Source organism: Periplaneta americana, chromosome 3, assembly GCF_040183065.1.
Source record: "Periplaneta americana isolate PAMFEO1 chromosome 3, P.americana_PAMFEO1_priV1, whole genome shotgun sequence".
Lineage (NCBI taxonomy): Eukaryota > Metazoa > Arthropoda > Insecta > Blattodea > Blattidae > Periplaneta > Periplaneta americana.
Window position 1 is genome coordinate 116,066,447 of NC_091119.1, and position 20,828 is coordinate 116,087,274.

At 34.0% G+C, this 20,828-nt stretch overlaps 1 protein-coding gene across 4 annotated transcripts in view; it reads right to left on the bottom strand.

Annotated features, from left to right (window-relative positions):
* The window catches only part of LOC138696405 (fatty acid synthase-like), a 260,583-nt gene that overhangs the window by 49,662 nt on the left and 190,093 nt on the right, over positions 1–20,828 (bottom strand). For all 4 annotated transcript variants that reach the window (XM_069821328.1, XM_069821325.1, XM_069821327.1 and 1 more), the window contains exons 25-26: positions 19,562–19,741; positions 7,787–7,985 (exon numbers count right to left, since the gene is read on the bottom strand). In XM_069821328.1, coding sequence (XP_069677429.1) covers positions 7,787–7,985; positions 19,562–19,741 — 379 coding nt within the window. The remainder of the gene's footprint in view (positions 1–7,786; positions 7,986–19,561; positions 19,742–20,828) is intronic.

A 20,828-nucleotide genomic window follows, 5' to 3' on the forward strand; every position in this document is an offset into this window, starting at 1 on the left:
CCCCCTTTGCCCCCCCCTTCTCGGCGGCCCTGCCAACCACTAAAACATTCAAATTTGAAAATTGTACTTTCAATAATTGTTTCTTTTCAAAATTATTCATGATTATTTTTTATGTCATTATCGTTAATTAAAACATTTCTTGTTTATTTCATCATCCCTAATTAAAACTTTTCTAACACTTGTTTATATTATTTAGGTTATGTTATAGCTTCTGCTATATGATATTATGGATAGTCACGTATCAGAGATTGTTTAATACTAAGATTTATTGAAAATCATCTGTAAAGTGACGTTGATTACTGGGATCCGGATAATTGAAGTGGAATGCAACTGTTTTAATAAAAATGAAATTGAATCAACAAAGCCTTCTTGACTAGTAACCGTCTACAGAGTTCAATCACAGTCTACTATATACAGTCACCAAGCTTCAGTTTTGAGGGTGCTAGAAACAATAGACTGTGACGGTACTATTTTGCATTGCTTGTAATGAGGCGATATTAGCGATCCTAGTGGTGAGCAAATATCTAATGTTTGCATATTTTCTACGTATTGAGCTTCGCGACTGTAGGCCTATATACTAGACTGTTATTCAATGAAGATTCCATAGTTGGCACACCTGATAACATCACATAATCATAACACACCACTGCCATCTAGCATGCATCTAGCGTAATATTTGTAATGTTCAGATGGTACAATAATACATTTGAAGACAGTTGTATTTTCGTAAGTCAATATTTTACTGTATTGGACTACTTCGTTACTTCTAATCTTTATATACTTTCTTCTAATCGTGTAATAGTCAATTAAATCCCACTCGCCAGTCAGCGCGTCTGGCCGCGAAACCAGGTGGCCCGGGTTCGATTCCCGGTCGGGACAAGTTACCTGGTTGAGGTTTTTTCTGGGGCTTTCCCTCAACCCAATATGAGCAAATACTAGGTAACTTTCGGTGCTGGACCCCGGACTTATTTCACCGGCATTATCACCTTCATCACATTCAGACGCTAAATAACCTTAGATGTTGATAAAGCGTCGTAAAATAACCTACTAAAATAAAAAATCCCAGTCTAGTTTTTATTATCTCTAGATAAAGACTGCAGCGCCGTGGATTATTTATATTACTCCATTAAACGTAACAGAAAATTGGCCAGCGTCTAAAAGAAAATATATTTGTGAAAACTGAGAGCTGGAAGAAGATTTCCAATTAAATGATAAGCATGCGCTTGAACTTTAAGGGTGCTATGCATAGACATTTTGCTAGCCCGCGCTACGAGCGTGCTAAACTAGCCCCGGCTATCGACTGATTACTTGTACAGGATTCATCATATCGCAAACACTGGTTTATGAATACAAAAAACGTTCGTTCGCTGATCACACATTGGTTTGATAGATGTAAGCCCTATAAGAAGGTATGAATATACGTCACATGGCCTGCATCTGAATGGTAGAGGCAAGGAGCACCTTTCGGTTCTTATTGCTAATAGCATCGGAGGCAGCCATGTTAAAAAGCAGAGTTGTAATATTCCTGTGTTAGTTAATGCTAGGGCTTCTCCTTTTTTAGGTTAAACCTCCCACCAGTAAGGTGTTTGAAACAAGTTCAACTAAATTGTAAATGCTCTGATGTTTCTAGTAATGAACACAGTAACTTCACTATTTTTCATCAAAATATTAGGGGATTAAAACAAAAAACTGATGAATTGATCACTTCTTTAGCAACTCAAAAGCATAAACCTCAGATATTATGTATAACTGAACATCATATGAAGCAACAGGAAATACTACAACTGTCTTTACATGGATATGTATTAGGTTCTCATTTCTGTAGACATGTCTTCCAAAAAGGGGGTGCCTGTATTTTTATCAGAGAGGATCTATTATTTAGTAAAATTGATATATCTGATTTTTGCCTTGAACAAGATATTGAAATCTGTGGAATACAAATTGGTTATGAGATATCAAATTTAATTATCTTATGTGTTTATAGGGCGCCAATGGGAGATTATAAGAAATTTACAACTAACTTAGATTCATTATTGAAAAGACTTTATAAACCACATACCGAATTTGTAATCTGTGGTGACATAAACATAGATTATCTATCAGAAAGCTCACGTAAAAGAAAATTAAACTCACTTCTTGAAACTTATAATCTTAGTCACACAGTAAGTTTTCCAACCAGAACACAAGCTGGAAGTAGTACTGCCATTGATAATATATTTATAGATAAAAGTAGATTGAATTCCTATTCAACAGTACCATTAGTCAATGGCCTGTCTGATCACGATGCACAAATTCTAAGTGTTTTCAATATGAGTGAAAAATTCCAAAGTGTTAATCTAAAAATAAAAAAAAGGATTATAAATGCTGAATCTCTTCATCATTTAAATACATGTCAACAAAATGAATCTTGGGAAAATGTATATAGTACCGATACCATTGGTATTAATACTAAATTTAATGCATTTTTCACTACATTTACGAATTATTTCAATGAATGTTTTCCAGTCAAGATGGTGAAAAAATGTAAAAGTAAAAACATGTGGATAACTCAGGGAATTAAAATATCATGTGCTAGAAAAAGGAATCTATATTTAATGAGTAGGAATAGTGATGATCCTCATGTTCTTAATTACTACAAGAATTACTGTAAAACTTTGACAAAAGTTATAAAAGATGCAAAGAAAATGTATCTGAATGAAAAAATACAAAATTCAGATAATAAGATTAAAACTATTTGGGATATTATTAAAAATGAAACTGATCGATATTCAAAGAGTGAAAATATTACTTGCATTAAAATCAATGATAGTAAAATAGATAACCCAAAATCAATTGCAAATCATTTTAACGACTTCTATATAAATATTATTCAGAACTTAAACATTCAAGATTGTGCAGAAGATGCTGCACTTGGTTACCTAACTGATGCATTTAACACTGAGTTTTTAGGTCTCAAATTTATTCCCACTACCGCAGCAGAAATCATGCATGTGATAAAACAACTAAAAACAAAATATTCCTCTGGATATGATGAAATTCCAAGTAAAGTTCTGAAAGCTTGTTCTGAAATATTATCCCATCCGTTAAGCTATCTATGCAATTTGTCAATGCAATGTGGTATTTTTCCAGAAAGACTCAAATATTCAATAGTAAAACCAATATACAAAAAGGGAGATAAATGTACTATTGCTAATTACAGACCCATATCATTATTAACAACATTTTCAAAAGTGTTTGAGAAAGTTATGTATAATAGATTATATCACTACCTGGAGTCCAACAATATATTAGTTTTAGAACAGTTTGGATTTAGAAAACAAAAATCGACAGAGAATGCTGCTTTTAGTTTGGTGGATGAAATACTAAATTCATTAAATTCGAAACTACATGTAGGTGGGATTTTTTGTGACTTGGCTAAAGCATTTGATTGTGTAGACCATAGTATATTAGTAAAAAAATTGAAGTTTTATGGTATTAAAGATGAGATGTTGGGTTGGTTTACATCGTACTTATCAAATAGAAAACAAAAAGTAGAAATAAATGTACCAAATAGTCATAAAGTTACTTATTCAGAATTTAGAAATATTAAACATGGTGTTCCGCAGGGGTCAATTTTAGGTCCATTGTTGTTTCTAGTTTATATTAATGATTTAGCCTTGACCATAAACAATTCATCCCATGTAATTTTATTTGCAGATGATACAAGTGTAATTATTTCAAGCAAACAATACGATCATTTTATAAACACTTCTAATACAGTGCTGAATCTAATGAATGAATGGTTCCATGCAAATAAACTAGCACTTAATGTTGATAAAACCAGTGCAGTCAAATTTAGTACACACAATAGTGCTCAGGTTTCCTACAGTATTCGATTAAATGGAACTCATCTCAAAGAATCTATAAGCACAAAGTTTCTTGGTTTAGAATTGGATAATCACTTGAACTGGAAAACGCATATAGAATGTATTACTCGTAAATTGAGCTCTGCCTGTTATGCATTAAGATCCTTATCTACTATTGGTGATATAAACTTACTTAAAATGTCATACTTTGCATATTTTCACTCTGTAATGAAATATGGATTAATATTCTGGGGTAACTCGTCTGAAGCTAAACACGTTTTTGTTTTACAAAAGAAAGCTATAAGAATAATGACCGGTGTGCATAAAAGGACCTCATGTAAAAATATTTTCCGAAACTTAGAAATCTTGACTTTACCTTGTGAATACATTCTTTCCCTAATGATGCTGTATATTAAGAACCAAGATAAATTCAGTACTAATCAAGACATTCATCATTTTAATACAAGACATAAATCAGATCTTCATCTACCCTCTGTTAGTCTAAGCTGTTTTAAAAAAGGAGTTCGCTATTCATGTATAACAGTCTTCAATGCACTGCCTAATTATCTTAAAGATTTGAAGAACAACGAGAAAAGGTTCAGAAAAGAATTAACCAAATTTCTACATACTCATACCTTCTACACAATTGATGAATTGTTTATGCTTGTGAATTGAATTATTCTACTTAAATGACATGTACAATTTTATATAGCTCAACTAAAATATGTTTTTATATTGACTTAATCTGTTTACTATGTATTGTATTTTTTGTTTAGCATAACTGATGAATTGTATGTACTGTAAATTGAATAGTATACTGTATAGGTCAACTGATGAATTGTTTAAGCTTATAAATTGAATTAATCTACTTCATATGAATTGTATAGCTTAACGAAAATAAGTTTGTAAATTGAACTAATTTGATTGTATATGTTTGTATAGTTTGGCTGATGAATTGTATATGTTCTTAAAATGATTACTAGTCTCTGTAGCTCTACTGATGAATTGTATATAGACCTACAGTAAATTGAATGGTAATATGTATAGCTCAACTGATGAATTGTTTATGATTATAAATTGAATTAATCTACTTGATATTAATTGCACAAATTTGTATAGCTTAATGAAAGTATGCTACTTTGTATTGTATATATTTGTATAGTTTTGGCCGATGAATTGTATATGCTTTAAATTGAATAGTAATCTATATAGCTCTACTGATAAATTGTTTGTGTTTGTAATTTGAAGTAGTTTGCATGATATGTATTATCAATTTCTGTATATCACAACTGGTAGAATTGTTTATGCCTTAAATTTAGTTAAATTGTTTTATATTATAATATAGCTCAACTTATGAATGATCGTTTGCGTTTGTAAATTTAATAATCTGATTGGCTATGTATTGTATACTTTTAGTAGAGCCATCGATGTAGCTCAGTCGGCAGACTCACTGGGCTGCTGTTCCGGAGCTGCGTTCGGGCTTCGGTTGGATCCCCCTTTGGACTTTGGTTTCTTCCGAGGTTTTCCACAGCCGTGGGACTGAAGCCGGATGGTCTATGGCGAGTCCTTGGCATCAACACCTTTGATTTGATTACCCCCTTTGATTTGATTACCTGGTTGGGTTTTTCCGAGGTTTCCCCCACCGAAAAGACAAATGCCGGGTAATATTTTGGCGAATCCTCGGACCTCATTTCATCTCACTACATCTCGCCAAAATGTAAAAAAATTGTACAACATTGTAAAAATTGTAGAAAATTACTAAATTGTAAAACTATAAAAATTTGTAAAAATTGTAATTGTAATATTGTAAAATGTTGACATGTTCCACATCTTAAAGCTTCATTGCTCATGTAAGATCTATGGAATAAAATAAATGAATGAATGAATGAATGATCATTCACCGGAAGCCCGAGCTAAGAATGTCTATGAGTATGACCCTAAATGTTGGCATGAAATTGCCTTCGTGTATTACTACTGCGTCAAAATATTTTAAAAGTTATTGATAACATTATGTACTCTTCATTCATTCATTCATTCATTCATTCATTCATTCATTCATAGTGTTCTGCACTTTTGCTTTCACTTCATTATAGCCTATTAGTCTGATAGAGGCGGCACTGACATAAAACGTATTGTTATTACAAAACACGTATATCTCCTTAAATATCAGTCCTATCAAAGTTTCGAAAAGAATAAAGCTTGTCGGAAACATTTTTAAAACAACTTTTGTTATGCAACATTCTCCTAAAAAATCAATAACAAACGACATATTTTGACTTATTTACTTCAGGACCCCTTATAATCTCCTTATAAAGAAAGTATTGTAAATGCGATATACCATAAAATCAAAGTGTGATGCAACTTATTTTTCATACCAATTTTTATAGAAATCGGTTCCGCCATTATCGCGTGAAAAATTAATAAATATACAGACACACAAATAAACATTTCGAAAATGCGATTTTCGTTCTCAGGATAGTTAATTATTTACACCAATTACACCAGTTATTTTTGTAAAAACCAAAATTACCAGCAAAGTTTTAGGTTACAAATTTATTACTAGCAGGTAATTACTGTATACCGTACTACATTCTTCTACTCCTCAGTATCTTGCTTCACGCGTCCAAAGATTGTCAATCCCAAAAGAAAGTGATTTAGGCCTACTTCTAATCCCCCAACATACTGGGTGTTCATTTCAAAGTGTGTCATGACGTCACTGTTGTGAGTCAGCGATTTGAAGCGAGTTTCAGCTTTTATGTCAGAGAAGTTGCCTATTATTCAAGGCGTTCAATCTGAACTTGAGAACGTGTACGGTATAACTTGAACGTCATAGCAACAGATGGCGGTCTGTAAAGTCTGTGTGCTACCATAACCTCTTTCGAACTGTGTTTTGCGCGGACAAGTCGTACGCAGGGTATTTGTTATCATCGGTTGCGTACGGCAACATTCCACAACACAAATAAAATGCTACGTGTCCATGTTGACCGTCGAAGTTAATGTCAACAAATACGTAAGTAATCGTCTTAACCCTCTCGCCATATCCCGACAGTAAGAAAAAAACTCACCTCAGTACGTGTTTCCAAACAGTTCACATTCCTGCAATACCGGCGTTACCGTACGTAACGGTACGTACTCTTCAGAATGAACGCCGTACTTGCTAGGCAACTCCTCTGGCACATAGGTAATACGCCTCTGCGGAAGTGTAGGAAGACTGAATTCTCTAGGCTCATCGGCTAGCCACATGACGGCATACAGCGAGCTATGATACACTTTGAACTGAACACGCAGTAGAACTTCTGCATATTCTTCATCCTTTACTGTTGCACTCCCCGACTTTGGAATTCTCTCCCGCGCGAGATCAGAGACTGTCGGACTCTAACGACGTTTCAAAATAACCTTAGAAAGTTGTTATTAGACAGAAGCTAGGCATTTTATTGTACTTATGCCTATGTGTTAGCTAGCGTTCCACATTAATTTAGTGTTCTTTTGTCCCTTAAGGATTTAGTTTAAGATTTATTCTTGTTTGAAATGTTGTTTCGTTAACTCTCTGTATGTAATTTTTCTGTATTACTGTATATTCTACATTACGAGTAGTCTATGTTTGCAAATTGTAAACTATGTTATATTATTACTAACATCTGTGGCATGCATCTTATAGCTAATCTCATTGAATGTAATAATTTATTATATTGTAATAATTTATTATATTGTACGAATTACTTTGTACCTCAGGTTTATTTATAGTGAAATGGAAGAGAAGGCGTGATTACTTTAACTTCACCCTATTAAATAATTCTAATTCTAAATAATTTGCGTTCCTTATTGTAGGCAAGTTTAAGGATCTTTATATAAGTAGTATTCTTACTCTTCTATTAAACTTTTCCCCTCATCTCTTGTAGACAAACTCTTGTTCAAGACACTATTTTTGTGAACACACTTACCGAGTGGATTGTTGTTCTTGAGGTCAAACTTTCCAATTTCTAAGAATCGTCCTCCTCTGGCAAGGCAGCGTACAGATGCTTGAAGCTTCTCTTCTGCAAGGGAGTTGAGGACGATGTCAACTCCTCTACCATTCGTTTCTAGCATAATGTGTTGTTCGAAGGAAGTGTCTCGAGAATTGCCAATATTGCGGTCTGATAACTGAAAATCGAAAATTTATATTTTTGTACCTTAGGAATAAAACACAATGCATTAGTCTACGGAGGGGGCTGACAGCAGCCTCTTACTTCCTCTCCTATCGTGCTGTCTCCAACTCAAGGTTAGCTAATAAAACCTGTCCCAAAAATGATTGTTCCAAATTTAAAATGGTTTATTTAGGAAAGTAGGTAAACTAATCTGTAGGAAAGCAATTAGTCTCAATAGACAGCTAATGTCTCAGAGTTCTTTTTAAGAACACGGCTACCATATGCGCATTGTTGGAAAATGTAATTGCTAGAAAATGGCGCTATAGAAACATCAGAGCTCTTCCTGTGTTCTGAATTTCACATCTCGTCGTTCTATTGAGGCTACACATTCATGAGCATGAGTATCTCAACGAGCATCTCCCTCAACGATGGATTGGCCGTTGCACTGTCGAAGAACAGAACTTGATGAGGTGGCCTCCGTACTCACCTGATTTAACCCCTGAGTTTTCATGTAGGAGTATGTAAAGGGCACTGTGAAGAATGTCGGAGAAACTGAAATATCGCCTAGATGTGTGCCGTGTGATCAGAGGTTCATATATCGAGAACTTTTAAGTTATTAAACAAAAGTTGGGGAGACTATCTGTCTATTGGTACTTATTACGTTGTTGTAGTGCTTATTAATAGTTACAGGGATAAAATATTGTGAAATCGTAAATATTGAAATTTTGGGACATGGTGCATTATATTAATTAATAAACATAATTTAAGTGAGATGAGATGAGATGAGTTTTAGCCTGAAGATACCATAGAGATAGTATCGGACAATAATTCTATAACGGTCACCAAATCGACAGACCTAGACAGATCTACTCCATACAATAGCAAATCCCACCAACCGGGAGCTTTCAGCGAACACCAGTACATATACTTATATAGAATTACACACACACACACACACACATACATATATATATATATATATATATATATATATATATACAGGGTGTTTAAAAAATACGGGGCATAATTTCAGGTATGTATTTCCCACATGTAGACAATCAAAATAGTTCATTACAACATGTGTCCGGAAATGCTTTATTTCCGAGTTATGGCCTTCACAACATTGAAATTCACCGGAACGTTTTTCTTTCCGCAGGCCGTTGCCGTCAAAGGAGACATTAAGAGGGCACTCTGACAGTTCATTCCGAGGCGAAGGTTACATTCAGTGTTGTGTAGGCGTTAGACTGTGCGACATGTATTCAAATCAAGAGCTGGCAGAGATACAATTCATGTACGGTAAGGCGGACGGCAATGCTGCGCTGGCTCGTCGTTTGTACCAGGAGAGGTACCCACAGCGACAATGTCCAGATCGGAAGACATTTGTACGTCTCTATTACCGTCTGTGCGAGTATGGAAAATTTAACTCTCCTTGTTTGGGAAGGGGATGACCAAGATCTACAACTCCAGAAGTACAGGAGGAGATTCTGGAGGCTGTGAACATGACTCCTTCTATCAGCACACGAAGGGTAGCACTGCAAGTAAATGTTCCTCATACGACTGTCTGGAGACTGTTGAAAGAGTATCAATTGTATCCTTATCATTTGCAACGTGTACAGGCCCTGTCACCAGCAGATTACCCTGCACGAGTTAGGTTCTGTCAGTGGCTTTTGCAGCAGTGTGATGTAAATCCGAACTTTCCTGCCTTCGTATTATTTACAGATGAAGCACAGTTCACACGAGATGGCATAACAAATTTCCACAATCAGCATGTATGGGCGTATGAAAACCCACGTGCAACTGTTCCATCTCATCACCAGGTGCGGTTCTCCCTCAACATGTGGGCCGGTATCATTGGTGATCGATTAGTTGGACCCCATGTACTTGTAAACAGACTTACGGGACAGGCGTACACAAACGAACCTGGAAAACACCATACCTCATGTTTTAGAAGACACTCCACTGATCAATCGTCAACACATTCACTTCTTGCATGATGGCGCTCCTGCACACTTCAGTCGTACGGCTCGCCGGTACTTGGATCGAAGGTTTCCTGATCGATGGATAGGTAGAGGTGGCCCAATTGCTTGGCTTCCACGCTCACCTGATCTGAACCCTCTCGATTTCTACTTGTGGGGCCATTTAAAATCATTGGTTTATTCGTCTCCGGTGCCTGATTTGGAATCCCTTCGGAATGGAATTGTGGCATGTTCTGAGGACATACGCAATACTCCTGGTGTTTGGGATCGTGTTCGCAGGTCAATGAGACATCGATGTGAGGTCTGTATTCAAGCAGGAGGTGGACATTTTCAAGTCTTCTGTAATGACAACGACCTGCGGAAAGAAAAACGTTCCGGTGAATTTCAATGTTGTGAAGGCCATAGCTCGGAAATGAAGCATTTCCGGACACATGTTGCAATGAGCTATTTTGATTGTCTACATGTGGGAAATACATACCTGGAATTATGCCCCGTATTTTTAAACACCCTGTGTAAGTTGTTACCCGACTGGTCATCATCATTTGGAATCACCTAAGATCTTACGCCAGATTGCACCATCTTTTATGAAATTAAATTTTTATATATTTTTAATTAGTTTATTTTACAATACTTAAGAACTGCGATGGTTATCTGGCGTCTGAATGAAATGAAGGTGTTAATACTATCCAGGGTCCAGCGCGGAAATTTACCCAATATTTTGTCGACTTATTTCTAAAACCCCTCAAATCCAATGCTTCCCTAATGTCGAATTTTGTGTGTATTTTCAAAATGCGTCTCTTAATAACATCACGCAATTAAATTACATAAGTTAAGTCAGATGCAACATTGTTCATGAGTGAGATAGTTATATACAATAAAGTAATTTAATACAGTTATATAAACACGTTTTAATGATTGAATAAAATTAATAAAATCAGTTAAAAACCGAACATGTTTCGGAGGAATGCTCCTCCATCTTCAGTGGTAGTACCACGACTGTAACAGGAAACATAAATTGTGTAAAGCTCGTGGTTAATAATACAATTTTACAAAGATACATAATCTAAAAGTCAACAATTGTTAAAAATAAAATGACCTAAATGTTGTTTAATTGAAATGCATATTATAACCTTAAATACAAATTAAATTGATTGAAATAGTTATTTAAAAATTTAAAAAAAATGCAATATCTAATATATTGAGTACAAAATGATTAACCAGAAAATATATAAGTAGTGTATGATATTGAAATTAACAAAAAGCAATGTTAAAATGTCAAGATTATTAAAAATGAAAAATATGACAAAACCTGAGTGTTAATCATTTCAAAATATTTGGTAATTAAGATTAGTGATAAAATTAGAATGAGGAAATAGACATTTAAGATGTCTTAAAAATATACTACCTAAAGATAAAACTTGTATTTATATTAATAAGTACAATGAAAACTGAGTAGGAAGAATAGACAGAATTAAAATCAAGATATTGAACTCACCGCTGGTACAGATGTTCGACCGCGTAACGTAGCTTAAGGAAGACTGACTACGATGAAGAACATGACGCAGATTGCGTTACCAATACTACGTTGATCGTTTCTGTTCAACTCGGAAGTGATAAAGAACTAGGTATAATTTATTCTATAGCATTAGACAATGGCTACAACACGAAAATAGTAGACAAGATCATTTATCAGACCAATCGGAAAAAACAACTAAAAAATTATACCCATCTCTCAAACAACAAAGAGCGAAAGGATTACGTTAGTTTTGTTTACACAAACCCACATGTTCATAATATTGCTTCCATTTTCAAAAAGCTTAACTTTAACATAGCGTATAAAACAAACAACTCTTTAGGTAAAACCTTGTTTAATAAATTTCCTACAAGTAACTTCGACAAATTTAATACTTGAGGTGTATATAAATTAAAGTGTCAATTTCCAGAATGCGAGGCCACATATATAGGTCAAACAGGCCGTAACTTTAATATAAGATACAAAGAACATAAAAATATTTCTCATGAAGTCTCGCATTCAGCCTTTAGTGAACATATATTTAATAATCAACATTTCTTCACAGACATCAACTCTGATATGGATTTCTTACACACTAACAGGAAAGGAAAATTATTAAACATTTTGGAATCAATTGAAATTTATAAAGATAAACTTGTTAACACTCACAATCTAAACGATAAAGCTATTTATGATAATAACATCCTTTTTGATCTTTACATCACTTCCGAGTTGAACAGGAAACGATCAACGTAGTATTGGTAACGCAATCTGCGTCATGTTCTTCATCGTAGTCAGTCTTCCTTAAGCTACGTTACGCGGTCGAACATCTGTACCAGCGGTGAGTTCAATATCTTGATTTTAATTCTGTCTGTTCTTCCTACTCAGTTTTCATTGTACTTATTAATATAAATACAAGTTTTATCTTTAGGTAGTATATTTTTAAGACATCTTAAATGTCTATTTCCTCATTCTAATTTTATCACTAATCTTAATTACCAAATATTTTGAAATGATTAACACTCAGGTTTTGTCATATTTTTCATTTTTAATAATCTTGACATTTTAACATTGCTTTTCGTTAATTTCAATATCATACACTATCTATATATTTTCTGGTTAATCATTTTGTACTCAATATATTAGATATTGCATTTTTTTTTATTTTTAAATAACTATTTCAATCAATTTAATTTGTATTTAAGGTTATAATATGCATTTCAATTAAACAACATTTTGGTCATTTTATTTTTAACAATTGTTGACTTTTAGATTATGTATCTTTGTAAAATTGTATTATTAACCACGAGCTTTACACAATTTATGTTTCCTGTTACAGTCGTGGTACTACCACTGAAGATGGAGGAGCATTCCTCCGAAACATGTTCGGTTTTTAACTGACTTTTATTAATTTTATTCAATCACTAAAAAGTGTTCATATAACTGTATTAAATTACTTTTATTGTATATAACATCACGCAAGTCTGATAATGTTTCTATATTTTATAAATAACAAACGCATAACAGTTATCAGCTGGGTTATAAAAAGAATAAGTTACTTAGCTCTCTTGTTCAATTTCCTCAAATGTAGTTACGAGGTTTTTGAAAAGAGGGTTGGACTCTATTCCCGACAGGATCAGAAATTTACCTCGGGACTAGGAGGGATGGCGGTGCACAACTTCTAATCACAAAATTGTGCACCAATATGCCTGGATTAAATCCCAATATGCGGAACCCGAACCACGCAAGTGAAGTGGGTATTCATTAGATACACACACGCGCGATTTGCTCTTAATGGGCTAAGGAAGCGATATTTATGCTAACCGTTACTCCAAAACGGTTGACAAAATGAAATCATACAAATGTGGAGAAAGGTAAGTTTGTAAGGTCTACATTGCTGTAATAATGTTTTTTTAACTTGATAGAAATAGGAGAACTTCAAGGAAAACTCACTGTCTATCTTGGCCACATAGGTATTCGTACAGTGCCTTTCACGTTCGAGGGGCCCGGTCGGTAATAACTTTCATGTCGGTGACAAAGTTGAAGTTACTAACGAGGAAGTTACATTTAACGGTTAAGTAACTAGCAGAGACACAGAAGCAGTTATTCAAGAACAAGTTACAATATAAATAGCAGACACGAACAAGTTACAATATAAATATTATAAACAGAAGCAGACATAGAAGCAATTATTACTCACGAACAAGTTACAATATAAATAGCAGAAACACAACCAGTTGCTTACAAGCGAATTATATTTTTAAATATTACATCACTTGCAAGAATTATTAAAAAATAATGGGAATCACGTTGATAGCAGAAATACATTAACGTAAGTATTAGAATTATTAAACTTCAAAAGTCAAACACTAACAGCACTGCCATCGTGATCTAAACCAGGCCGTAATGCAGGATGTGTGACGTCACTCGATGGGTCGGGTTTTTCTATTTGAGTATACGGAGCTGAGTGAAATATATTACTTTAATGCGTGTCGGTGCTCAATTTTATTTAGTGTAATGTGTGTATAAGATACGTTGACTTCTTATTGCATAATATGTTGCAGAAATAATTACAAAACTGTGTTATTTTAATGTGAACGGAGTTTTACATGTTAACATAACCTGTTTGCATCAACATTTTAAGTTTGGAATGGAAGCTATTTTGAGATTTAATAAAGAAGAATTATTTATATTGTGATTTTAATTTAGCACATCTATCTTCCTTACTTGTAGGTAGAAAATTTACCACAGTCCCTCCTATGAAATTAGTGTAGGTACGTATGGTTGTGTTTACTTCATCTGGTAGGTTAGATAAATAGAATTCAATACGACCCAGTATTGTAGGGAACAAATAAATAATACAATTAAATTGTTATTCAATGTAATGTGTGCATAAGTTCCGGCTAGTTCTATTTATTTGTTGCATAATGTGGCAGGAATAATTATAAAACTGTGTTATTTTTGTGTGAAGAGAATTAACATGTTAACATAACCTATTTGCGCCAACATTTTAAGTTGAGAACGAAAGCTATTGTGAGATTTAATAAAGAAAAATATATTTAGGATAAACTTCAGAACACTGTTATCTTCCTTACTTACAGGTAGAAAATTCACCACAGTCCCTCTATGAAATGTACATACGGTTATATTACTTAGCTAGGGTTAAACGAGCGCTGAGGTATAATTCCGGTAACTTCTGAACTGAAAACAGTTGAATTTATTTTTTGTGGAGATGCATTTCATCCTCTAAGCAAGGCATAATAAAAACCTGAACTAACCGAACTAATTAGTATATGCACGGTGTATGAATACGAAGGGAACTACCTCAGCGCTAGTTTAGCCCTGGTAACATATTAAACTAATCAGACTGGAGTAGGCCTACCGTATGAAACGAATAAATACAACTGAACTGTAGACAAATTGCATTTACAAGTTGTACGTAGCGTTATGCTTAATTATTATGCATAATTGCGAATATAGAAATAAGGCAAGTACTGATAGAGTAAACATTACCTATAATGTCAGTAAACATAACCTATAATGTCAACACATCAAAATATGCGTGCGATGCAACTGAAAATTGTTGAAACGTGCTTAAATGAATGTGCAAGAATTTCGTAATGAAGCGAGCGTGCTTTATTTCAATTAATTACAATACTAGATACTGTAACAGTAATGAAAACTATAAGGTATAATTTTTCATAATTTACTATATGTATCACGCTTTTAGTTCAAATTGTGTATATTATCAAACGTATTATTTATAATGTAGATTATTCACACATAAGATGGGCGCAATAATTTAAATTTAATAAAACAAATACGGTAAACTAACAAAAATGGATTAGACAAGAGTAACATCAGTAACGCTGCACTTCGGCGTAATCATAATTTACTTTACATCCCAGTCAATGTTTCACTTTCACATGTATATTATTACACATATTTACTGTTTATAACACCAAAAATTCACTTAACCACATAAGGGCGCAATATTTAACCGAAATAAAGGCAGATATTACACATACGAACTTTGCCTGCAACAACATAATTTTCACACCAAAAATAATATTATACCTTACGTTGCAAGTGAATTGTGTCTCAAGTGTCTCACAGTCACTGTTTAAAATTTTACTGACGCGATTACACTGCATTTCAGAGAAATATATGTTATTTTTCATGTACTGCAACTAATTGATATGGTTGAAAGACCGCCCTTCGCGATCAGCTGTTAAGCGAGTCACGTGGTCTGCCTTACGGCCTGTATTAGATCACGACGGCAGTGACTAACAGTTACTTTTTGCATTTAATAAAATCTTTCAAAGAGGATAATAATGAAGACTTCAACACTCGTAACAAAGAAAGAAATTCAAATTCCTGTGTTAAATATACAACCATATTCCACTCACAATCGGTACACAAAAACATACTGTAGGCCTAATAGATTTATCATTTTATGGCTAACTGTTATACTGACGTAACTATAATCATTAACCTTAATTATAATTAGCGTAAAATGTAGAACAATATGATAAAGAAATCATGGAATTACTGCTAATTTCACTAGCTCTACTACCATATGGATTAAATTACTGCCTTACAGTAGTTTAATTTTTTTTTTTTTTTTTACTGATTTCAATATTAGTCCCTTCCATTCAGCTGTTTCGCATTGGGTACATTTTTTTTTTTCAGGTTCGCTGAACAGTTTTAAAAGCATCGAAACTGTGATACTTTTTCTTAGTAAGTTGCACATATTAGAGAAATAGAAAAAATTATATACTAATAATTATATTACACAATGCATACTCAATAATATTACCATCATTAAGATGGCAAAAAAAGGAGAAAGTATACATGGCTTATTTATTATACATATTTAAGTAAGTCACAGGCGGATTTTATTCACCAACTTCAACAACTTGTAATTCATTATTACAGATATTTCTTCAGTTTTAGGTAGGTTAAAACAATTTAATACCCCTCCCGGAATAAAGGTCCAAGTACTTAGGGAATCAATATACCATATACCCTTATTTCATAGGGGTATTCAATTGTTGAACTTAGTAGTAGTTGAGAGTGCTTGTGTTAAATAAATGTTATTACTTTAATCGAATCTTGTGTTTGATTTAATGTGACAATATTACTGATATGAGTTTTGATGAATTAATTCACTTTTTTGATTGTTTTGACTGCCGTGAGTATTACAATATAAGTATAAAAATCGTAAGAAAACATATTATATTTTGTCATACTGTTAATTAATTTATATTTTCAAATGATAACATGACCGCAGCCAGGATTTCCATTACTTCGGATGGGGGAAGGATAATTGTAGATCTGTGACATAATGTCGACAACGAGTTCTGAACGACAAAGGTGGTATTTGAATAGCATGCAATTGTGTTGCAGAACATTATTTTAATATTACTGGCAGATTCATGTTCTCAGTATTTATTCTGTGTTAACAGTTATATTCTGATTTGTTTTTTTTAGATTTAGGGAGACCAAGACCTCTTCCTGCCCTTCTTGCCTACCCCTTAGACCAGGTATGCTCATTCCCTGACTCGCGATTACGTTCTGTAATCACAACCTTCGAATGTAGAGCGTGCTGTTCCTCGTTCGAAGCTCGACGGATGACTGCGGAAGGCAGTTCAAGTACTTAGTAACGTACGAACAGTGCGGGACAATGACACAGTCAAAACCTTCTGTAAGCAAACGATCATTCCGTACAGTGTGGGAGGAAGACTATTTTTGTTGTGAAAACGTAAAGTGTTTACTATGTTGTAAGGTATTGTCAGGAATACTACTGAGCAACATAAAACATTATACACTCTGCCATCCAGAACATGCCGAAATGACAGGGAAGCTGTTTTCTGTAACATGTATTCATATATCAACATTGTTATTATTATTATTATTATTATTATTATTATTATTATTATTGTGGTGATTTTATTCCAACAGAAATACATGTTATGATAAAATAATTTTTCAGGGATGCAACGTGCTCTACAGTTTCGAGAATTGAAAGCACTTCATGATAGGCCAAACATTGAAGAGAATCGAACAATTCAGAGTCTATGTTTAGGAGCAAGTTGTGTAGTATGTTGGGAATTAGCTAAGGCACTAAAACCCCTTCACGGATGGTGAACTTGTAAAGAAATCTATGGTGCCTGAACAAAATATAGTTAATTACATCTCTGTACTGGAACAGCTCAAATGTGAATTCACAGAACACAGATTTAATGATTTTAGACGTATGGAAAGTGATATTAATTTTTTTGTTAATCCTTTCATAGTAAATTTAGAACAATCTGTGAGAATGCAGTTCCAGGACGAGTTAATTGATTTACAAAATCACGTAGAATTCAGAACTAAATGCAGAGAATATGACTTGCCAAGCATAGAAGTATTAAAAAATGAACAAAACGCAATATCCCAAGATGAGCTTATTCGCTGTCACTCGAAATACAGTATGTGTGCAAACAATTATTTTCGAGAATGAAGGTTACTAAATCCAAAAATCCAAACATAGATCCCGATTAACAGATTGCAGTAAATTCGTTGGAAATAGATTTCCGATTACTTGCGGAAAAGAATAGGCCTACCCATGTTGAATGTGGAATATGAAAATAACATTATCTATGATATAATAGTATCATAACTGTATAAAATATAATAAATGATGTAATAACTGAATATTTCCTTTTTCAAATTCAGTTTATCTTCCGTATTTGTACGACAGTGACTGCGATGCCACGGGCGGTGCTGCAATGTAGTTGCGGAGCCCAGTTCCTACACTGTGTGTGTTATGCAGTGCAGCATCATCCGTGTAATCGGCGCTTTTACAATTTTGAGCATACCTGCCTTAGACAGATAGCATTATAAAAGAAAACGATGTGACGATTCTACAGAAGTGTAAACGAAATTTGAGAAATGTATTTATACTTATCGGTACCGGTACCTAATAAAACAAGTTCAAGCCCCCCCCCCCCCAAACTGATATGCTAGAACCACCTGTGAAATAAGTCATCATGCAATAATCGTTTACTTTAAATATTTGAAAAGTTCATCATATTATAAATGACATTAGTAGTTCATGGAAAATATTATATGATAGTAATAAACTATATTGATAAATTCATTTTTTTTCCTCGCTGTTATTTATACTCGCTTTAACATCTTTGGTCATATCGCCAGTTAATCTTTGGTTGAAATCCGAAGGCCTGTGTACTATTGTTGAGACTGGTTCTATAGTTGTGAACTAGATGGCGACTGTATATGTATTACTGATTTGTTATGAATATTATTTCGGTGATGAATGAGGCCGGTGATATTCATGGATTTTGTGGCCCGAATTTCCTGGCATTTGCCTTACGGTTGAGGAAAAACCTTGAAAAACCTCAACCAGGAAATTCAACCCGACCCGGAATCGAACCCGGCCCTCTGCGTGAAAGACCAGCATGCTGACCTCTACACTACATTCATAAATTCATTGTGACTTATTTTACTATGATAGTTTATTTGCATATAAACATTCCACTTCTGTTGGAAATCTTTGATGAAGAAGAGAGAAATTTGTAAATGAAACTACCTTTCATGTCAGTCAGATCATACGTCCCAAGCATAACAAGTTTTCTTGCAGTCTTTACAGTTAATAACAATAAATTGTGGAATATCACACCTAGGGCAATGGACCAAGTTAATATTTTTGTTACCAGATGGTTACTCGCTATCTCGTGCACCCGTAGATCACTAAGTAATGACGTCACTATAACTTGTTTCTTTTGCAGAAGTTAGATCCAGACAAAAGTAATAGTGTAACAGCCAGTATTTCGTGTCCAAGTTGTTCTTGTAACCGTTACAATTAAGTAATTGTGACAAAGTAACTGCTACGTTATATTTCGCCCATCCTTAGACTAGGTATCAATCCAGTCAATGTCGAGAATCGAAATCTTGTTTCCTATGTGCAAAATTCATCATCTACTTATTTTAATCACAAACACTTTAATTTTGTTCTTATCTGTTAGGCCTATGAGTTATCAGTCAAATATGGTATTCATAAATTACTTGCTTGTCTTAGTAAGTGGTGTAGGTCCATACCTGTGGGAAGTTCTTCTTGATAAACTCCCGTTTCTCTTCTGTTCCTACAGTGGTAAAAACTGTGCAGCCGAGATGGAGACAAATGTTCAAGGCTGCCTGACCCACGCCACCACTGCCTGCGTGGATCAGCACAGACTCACCCTTTCTTATGCGTCCTTTCATCACAAGAGCATAGTAAGCCTGTACGAGAAGAACTACAATAAGCAACAGTGTCATGCTGCTACAGCCCATATGTAACAGCCTTTTACTAAAATGTATAGTAATGTTTATGTTTAGAAATATAAATACAGACGTGGACAAATTATTAGAGTAAATTAATTATAAATGCAACAAAGCTATATTTATCGGCATAAATAATTAACAAAAATGTATTTTGCACAGAAATGATGAACAGAAAATTGAGTATGTAGGTTACTAATATTTTGTGAACATTCCTTTATTCTTTATTAACACGTCGATTTTGTCGGGGATGCTGGAAACCAAAGTCTGACACTTTCTTTGAATATCAGCATCATTTAGCCAGATATCGGACAGTGATTATATGAGTCCATGTTTTGTTGTAAACCTGTTTTTGTTCACTTTCTTCTTCAGTATAGATCAAAGATATTCAATTTCGATCATATCCGGTCTTCTTACAGGCCATGGGAGAACAGACTGTTGAATATTTTCTGCAGTATATAATCAAAATACCAGTAGTACCAACACAGCCAGACAAAATATACTTAACCATTGGGAAAATATACTAGAAGATGTAAACCAATCATATTTCCAACAATGGAGAGTCTGTGAATTATACTGATAGTTGATATGACGAATTATATTGTTTCCAAGAAAAAAGTTTTAGTCTAATAATAATTTGTCCACGTCTGTAATACACAGTATAATATAAATATCAGACTTCTCATGTAGTTACATAGGAACAAATTAAATAAGAAATTTCTTCACACTGTATTTTCTACACACGAACTTGTGGAGGTTTATTTTTAAAGTTCAGTGCTCAGTATTTTTTCATATGGCAGGAAGGATCAGTGCTCGATTTGGAACTAAATTACTGTTATTAAATTTCATATAAGATGAATTGCTATAACGAGTAAAGATAAGTGATAAATGTCATATTTAGTTTAATTACTTTCACTGAACATTAATACATTCGTTTTACTTTTACTGTCTGTATGTCTCATGATATTACAGATTAAATCTGTCGTAAGTCACTCAATGCCACAATCTATGTCTCCCATCCTTCGTCCCCTTGCTAATTCATTACAGT